At 31.3% G+C, this 7,986-nt stretch overlaps 1 protein-coding gene across 2 annotated transcripts; it reads left to right on the top strand.

Moving 5' to 3' along the window:
- Positions 1-1,814: 1,814 nt before the first annotated feature.
- LOC125219874 (axial regulator YABBY 5-like) lies at positions 1,815-7,669 on the top strand. Of its 2 annotated transcripts, XM_089063339.1 has the most exons (7): positions 1,815-2,279; positions 2,508-2,563; positions 3,982-4,101; positions 4,558-4,696; positions 6,081-6,129; positions 6,218-6,293; positions 7,265-7,669. In XM_089063339.1, the coding sequence occupies exons 2-7, from the start codon at positions 2,561-2,563 to the stop codon at positions 7,376-7,378; spliced, it is 501 nt and encodes a 166-aa protein (XP_088919465.1). In that variant the 5' UTR covers positions 1,815-2,279; positions 2,508-2,560; the 3' UTR covers positions 7,379-7,669. The 2 variants fall into 2 exon arrangements, with proteins under 2 accessions (XP_088919465.1, XP_047977918.1); XM_048121961.2 differs by lacking the exon at positions 2,508-2,563.
- Positions 7,670-7,986: the final 317 nt, after the last annotated feature.

The following is a 7,986-nucleotide window of genomic DNA, read 5'->3' as shown; positions in this document are numbered from 1 at the left end:
TTTTGCTGAATACAATATGGTATTTGCACCTATGGACCATATATTTATAGCCATGAATTCAAATAGGATAAGTTAATTCTCTAATTATGTAACGGTGCTAAATTTACATTATTCAATGCTAGTTAATTTCTAAAATTAAACGCTAGTTATTTGTATGCAATTTAATATTTTAATTAGTGGAAAACCGTTACAATAATCATTGAGAATTTAAATGAAAATTAGTATTACTTTATTTTATGGTGATTACAATTACGTTGATATCAAATTCATAAGAAACGTTCAATAACAATGAGTATTTAAAATTTCACCCAAAACTTTTAAATATTCAATATTTAACCCAAAACTCGCATTTTATATATGTATAGATAGATAGATGCGAAATGAAGGTGATCAAATAATTTCCTCACACCATATATTAAGGTCTACAATCGGCAGTTACATGATTTTTTCAATTATGGATTTGAATTAGGTGTAAAACGGTTGTAATTTAATTATTTTTCAACACCAAATATTAAGGTAATTCAATGGAGAACGGTTTCCATAATCATTAAGAAAAGAGACTATTGAGTGCACGACCTCTTCAATTTTTTTTGTTCTGTAGAACGGTTACATCATTTAAAGATAATAAAATCAAGGAAAAAATGTTACCAAAACTTATAAATATTAAAATCTATACTCAAAACTTATAAATATTTCAAAAGAAGGCTGAAACTCGCTTTTTATGTCATTTATTTATTTAGATTTTTGAGGGGACATTTTTTGCCACACTATCATTTTTGGTCCTTAACACTTGAATTTTTTTTTTTGAGGTGGAACTTTGGACGTTTTTGAAAAATAACTCACTAATTATTCTCTTTGGTGTGGTGACAATGTAACGTAAATATACATATATACAATACGGTGATAACTATGTGTTTCTGCATGTAATAGCCATTGGAAGGAATTAGTTATTCCATAAATATTCAAATTGATCCCCTAACTTATTAATATTCCCAAATGAGGACAAAACTTATAAATATTTCTAAAAAAGGTCAAAACTCGCCTTTTATATATGTATAGATTATTATGATGGATACAATGGAATAATAATGACATCAAATGATACATATACGTAGTGGCTATGATGCATCAGCCAAAATTTACGAGCGTTTATGATTTATGCCGTCGATCTATCAATTTATGCTCGATCATTAGCCATCAATAAGCATTATTAGCCACTTCTCTCACATAAGGTAATCCTTCAAAACCGATTAAGGATAAAGTTAGATTTTTTTTGTCAATATTCTCTAGGCACAAATATATGGAGCAATTAAAAGATAAAAGTCGTATCTTAGCAAAAACGTTACATTTTCGAATCGAATCATTTGATCTCCTGTTGATTAATGTTGCATAGTAACCAAAGAGAAGTTGGAACTGTGAATTTATGTCTTTAGATGCCTTGTCCTTGTCAAAATGTACATGATGGCAATTGATTGTTGATTCAACAAGACTAACAATATTTTGGTTGAACATAGAAACTTCTATTTCGCTATTCTAACTATATTTAGTTATACGAATATACTAAATGTGTACAATCAATCAATCAAAGTAAGAAAACTGTCGACGAAATAAAAATAAAATAAAACTTGGCTTTTCTCTTTCAAGAACTTAGGTCTTCAAATGAGTATTACGTTGACACAAAATTGATTGTATTGTTACAAACTCTAATCCCAAAACATTCCGAAATATTAATATCTCGCCCCCCTAGTCCGCTGCAGAATATGAAGCAATATAAATACAAAAACCACATCACTCCACCCACTCATTCTCTCAATCATAATATCCCCCACCCTCTCTCTCCAAACCATCTTTCCATAAATAAAACACCATTCTTTTCTTTTTACAAATCCCATTACTAAAATACCACTAAAATTTTGCATTCCCACTTCTCTCTCCCACCCATTTCTCTCTCCTCATCTAATTTCCATTCAGTTTTCTACACTCATTTCTTGCCCTCTTCTCTCCGACTACCATAAAAACAACACATTAATTATACATTTATCCGACTTAAATACACACACAGTTGCATAAATATATTGACCCCTCCCTCTATCTCTTGGCTGGATTTATAATTCCTCACTTCTTGATCCTTCAGCCCTTCTCTTTAATTGTTTTCCCTCTTATTTTTTAGAGAAAAAACACCATTTCCTCCGGTGATCTCTCCGGCTAAGATGTCAATGGAATTGACCGCTGAGCCTGTGTGTTATGTTAATTGCAACTACTGCAACACCATTTTGGCGGTATAATTTTCTTTCGATTTATTTTACTTCATTACCATGTAGCTAATTAAATTTCATGAAGAGATCAAATTAAAGCTCAATAACAATAGGGTTTTCGGAAAAGAGCAGCCTTTCCCTTTCTTTTGTGAAACACCCAGTTTTTGGTTGTATGTTTAATGTATTGTTGCTTAAAAAAGCAAAAAAAAAAAAAAAAGATTCAAATTTTAAAGCACTCTCTGAAAAATGCAGGTTGAGAATTGTGGGTTCAGTGAAATTGTTGGCTGTTTTCGATTTACCTATATATGGTATGGTATTTTATGTTGATTCTTACTAAAAAACAATTCTGTCTAGAAAACTGTCGGATAAGTTATGGTGACAAGAAAGCTAGGAAGTTATTATTACCCAGTTCATATTTTATGTACCAAGAATGTGTGTTTTGGCCAAAGATTTGATTTTTTCTCTTAATTTCGCTTTATTTTTGGGGTTAAAGGGACAAGAAATTGAAATCCCAGCAACCCAGAAAGAAACCTACTTTTCGTTATCTGCAGCACTCATCACATTAAAGAACCATATTTTAGATGTTACGTATTTTTAATAGTCAATATGAACCCTATGATCTTGTGGTTTTTAGGGTTCCTCTTATCTGCGTTCAAACATTGAATTTAATTATTGCTGATGCAGTTTTGTCCTATTTTTTTTTTTATCATCAAACACCTTAATTCATGACTCATCTAATTTCTCTTGAAACTTTGTTTTTTCTTGCCAGTACATCAGTCCACTAAATACTCATACACCTTGTCTGAAATGGGTGTTTCTGTTCACACCCATTTAAATTTTTCCCATGAACTTTTTTATTTATCTCATCATATAAATTTGTGTGTTTTATGTTGGTTGGACTCTTAGATTCCAAAATAAAATCATGATTATTTCATCAAAGTGTGTGTGTTAACTAACAAGATCGCTCTTTTTTGGTGTGATTGGAAATAAATTTGGCTTAATTTTACGGTCTGTAAAAAAAGAGCAGCTAATTGACAAATTTGCATACGATTAATTGATGAGTTTTCCTCTTCGTTACGGTCTTTTGATGAATTCCGTTCCAGTCACATAGCTTTCCTCTCTTTCTATCTCTCTCTCTCTCTAAAACGCGCACACACACAGTGATCACTGATGGTGTCAGTGTTGCAGGAAAAAGTCAGTAGCACTGAAAAGATGAGAAGAGAGAGATTTATTATAAGGGGAGTAGTATTAAATATATCTTGGTTATTGTCCACATTTGAGTGCCGTGCCCATATATTCAAGAATTTCCCTCATTTTTACACATTCTGATAGCTTACTTTAACAAACCTTCATTATACAACTACTATATGATCAAACTAACAAAAAGAAAGATGCTTATACATATATTTACATTTTGCGTGTGTCTATGTATATATATCTTATAGGTGAGATGAAAAATGAAAGTAAATCTACTTGTGTTTCTTCAATACTTCCCATTTTTGAAAATATGGTGTGACAAGAACTTGCCCATTTTTTGGTTGAAAAGAATGGGATATCTTCGCCGCTCTCTTTAAGGCGATAGATTTGTCTTCTTGAGAAAACACACACAACATACAATAGATGGGTAATTTGTTGAGCCTAGGGTTTAGTTTCATGATCAAGATTTAATTTATTTTTATTTTTTTTGTGGTGGGTTTTATATGTGATAGATGGAGATTGTGTGCAGGTTAATGTTCCATTTGGGAGCATGTTTAGTATTGTAACAGTGAGATGTGGGCACTGCTCAAATTTGCTCTCAGTCAATATGGGAGCTTTGCTTCAGTCTGTTCACCTCCAAGATTTCCAGGTGTGTGTAATAACATGAATGCATACATATATATGTGTGGTGTGTTAATTCTCTTTTTCCAGTTTCACTCACCAAGAATTCGGGACTACATTTCTGCGTTGTAGATACATAATGATGATCCCAAAATGCAGAATTATAAGTATAATCGAGCGTATGTGTGACTTACAATTTCTGGCTGCCACCAAAAAAGTTTAGAAGTAGATGGAGATGCATGGTCCCAAAATGAAGAATTTAACTTTTGATGAGGTGTATTGTTGTATTTTCTGTAACAATTGTAGTAGAAGAAAAGCAGAGAATTTGAGGGATGTCCACCTTCTTAATTTATAATTTTTTATTTAGTTCAACAATATGGAGTATATAAGTAGTAATTTAACAACGCATTATCCTAGTCTGTTTTTGATTCATTTTTTATAGTAGTACATAAGATCCGACGAATTTGCGCTATTGTGGTCGCAGAAACAGCAATCCTTCGCAGCCTTGGCTGCCGGTGTCAACAACGCCGCGGCCACTAGGGACAACGGCTCCTCTTCAAAGTGCAATAGATACGGTTCTCTTCAAGTTGACATTGAACAGCCTAAGATGCCTCCAATACGCCGTAAGAGTTTTTTTTTTTTTTTTTTTTTTTTTTTTAATCTATATAGTCGTCTGATTATATAATACTACTACTTGGATTGGATTTTAGTCTTTTACTCCCTGGTCCGCCATTTATAATCTCAGCACGAGATTTAAGAAATTATTTGACTCTGTGAATAAAAATGAAAAAAATGAGTCCGTGATAATGTGGACCCTACTTTTATAAATTAATTTTATAATAGAATGTGAGTGTAATGAATTAAGTGAATGACAGGTCCATTATACACATTGAATGAGAAAAGGTGAATGGGACTTATTGCAAACGGTACAAAATGGCAAAATGAGTATATGACCCTTCTAATATGGAGTACAGTATAAATTATAGATTGATTGTTGAAGTAGTTTAGGATGTGAAAAAGAAAAAAGCCATATAGTTTGGAGAGACTAATGTACTTTAAAGTAAATATGATGAATTCAAGAGAGAGGATTAGCTGACAAATTTAAACATATATGAACTGTTGTGATAGTGACATAACATTTCAAGACAAGTCATGATCTGCAAAGAGCAGGAGACTCAAACATACATAGGCCTGGTACTTTTATGAATTAGGCAATGCCTCTTTATCTTTATACATAAGATATAACCACTTCACCCCACCACTAATCAATGCCTTATAGATCATGCTAGTTTCCTAAAATATCCATTTTATTTTATTTTCATGGACATTGCAAGTGAAAAAGAATAAAGAAGTCTTTAATTTAATTGGTACTCCCTATTCCCTTTGGTAGAGTGCATTATATATTTAATTTGGTGTTATTTTATATCCAGATCTCAACACGATAAGCCTAAAATTTGTAGGACATTTAATTTCCCTCTATGTTCTCATGGACGTGTAGACCTAAATACACTCCTAGCTACTAGAATGATTATTCGGTTTCTATATATAAATTTTGTACGTGACATTTTGTTATGTTCATTATTAGAGAAATGTACTACTCTCTCCGTCCCACTTAAGATGACACGTTTTCCTTTTTAGTTTGTCCCAACCAAGATGACACATTTCCTTTTTTGGAAACTTTCTCTCTCCAATTAACACACACAACCACTTTTTTCCACCCCTATTAAAATATTCACATTTCTTTCTCTCTCTATTTTAATACTTTCACTCACCTTTTCCTCTCCAATTAAACACATTAACCAATTACTCCTAAAACCCCGTGCCGGCTAAGGAATGTGTCATCTTAGCCGGGACGGAGGGAGTAATAGAGTTTACACTAGAGTTTTGGAAGTAGGACATAGTATACTCCGTGTAGGAAGTGGATATTATTTAAATTTTATTTTCAATAATGTTGATAACTCCTATATATATTTTTTATTAATTGTGTGATGAATCATGGTTTCACAGCACCAGAGAAAAGACAACGCATTCCATCAGCGTACAATCGTTTCATAAAGTAAGTTGTATCATCGTCTTTTTGCTGTGAAAACACACTACACAATAAATTATTAAGTTGAGTATATGTATATGTATTGTGTTGACAGAGAGGAGATTCAGAGGATAAAAGCAACCAATCCTGATATTAGCCATCGTGAAGCCTTTAGCACTGCTGCAAAGAACGTAAGTTTTATTCAATTATTTCTTCATATTAATTCAAGAGAGAAACTAAAACATTTATAATTTTCTGACCTAAAAAACCAGATCCCTAGTGGGATTTTCAAAAATCATATAATTAGTCCTTCCTCCATCTTAGAGAAGATGGATGACCCATTTTTGATACCATACAAGATTTTATACACTTTTATTTTAAGGAGTTTAAATAAAGAGAAAATGTTATTGAGTGTTTTAAACTTTTAAAGTATTATGAAACATGAATAAAGTAAGAGAGAGAAAAGATTGGTGAGTGATTTTAAAATATGAGAGATGAATCAAGTAAATGAGAGAAAATATAATTGAATATTTTTATTATTTTCTAAATAAGGGGTTTGGGACGGACAAAGAAAAAAATAGGTCTTCAATGGGATGGAGAGAATATCATAAAATACATTCAAGTGGCAAAATGTGAAATGCAAAATAGATGCAAGAGTGTAATAATCATTTCATAATGTGTAGTTAATGATGTACATCTATTAAGAATTATTGGCCTTAGTATAGTGCAAAACCAAAATAAATAAAATACATAAATGAACTATTGTTTGTTAACTAATAATTCTTCAAATATTTAAAAGTTGCATTTATAAATATATAGCGTCTGTGGATAATAATTATCCATAATTTTGCCTTACATGTCTTGAAATTACTTCACATACAATATACATGCATCTTCATAATCAATTTGTTCACATCTCTTTTTTATCTGTATATCATAGTAGAAGTTTTGGTATTTTAAGTTAGTCTTTGTACAAAAGCTTATATTATCACAACGGATCAAATATAATATTGTCTCGAATTGAGAATATATAACCTTTATTAAAACAAATTTCTTAGTACTCCCCTAAATTTAGTTGACATTTTTTTTTTGCATAATCAGAAAACAATTACAAAAGTACGAAAACTATGCGTCAGTGATTTTGATATTGTGTGATATGCAGTGGGCACATTTTCCTCATATTCATTTCGGATTAAAGATGGAAAGCAACAAACAAGCAAAGCTGGATCATCCAGTTGCAGGAGAAGCCACGCCTAAAAAAGCTCTTGGTTTTTAGTAAGATTACTTGTGCAAATTATTTTTAAAAAAATGCATATCTGAAGATTTTGGTCGTCTGATCCCTCTCACAACAATTATTTTTAATTCGTAAAAATGATAGTATGAGGGGTTTGACACCATATATATATGTTCAACTCGTGGGTTGCAAAGATGCAATTTTTTATCTTCTCTATAAACTACTTTAGTCGAAGAATTAATTCAGTTATTTGAAGCCAAACATGATAATATATATGTATATGTCTAAGCATCTACGTGATTATTACCACTGTGTCCTATTTATGGGTTTTAATACTTGAAATCATATATATGTTCATTTGTGCATGTATATAGTAGTAATACGTTTACTTAATTTGCAACTTGCTGGCGCATTTTTATCTCATTAATTTCCTTGTGTATATATAATTTATTTTATTTATTTAATTTAATGTTGAATAACGTATATAGCTCTCTTTGCATACTAAACAAACATGATGATTGGTGCAATTAATATTGAAAAATCTCTTTCTTTATTTTTATGTTTTGGAGTTCATTCTGTATATATTTTGTTCAAAATTATGTACTAGTAACTTTATATTTTGTGGAGTTTTAAGATATTCTATAAGATAA

Source organism: Salvia hispanica, chromosome 1, assembly GCF_029641045.1.
Source record: "Salvia hispanica isolate PSC_SH4W2 chromosome 1, Shi_PSC_v1, whole genome shotgun sequence".
Lineage (NCBI taxonomy): Eukaryota > Viridiplantae > Streptophyta > Magnoliopsida > Lamiales > Lamiaceae > Salvia > Salvia hispanica.
This window is presented reverse-complemented; position numbering and strand designations above follow the sequence as displayed.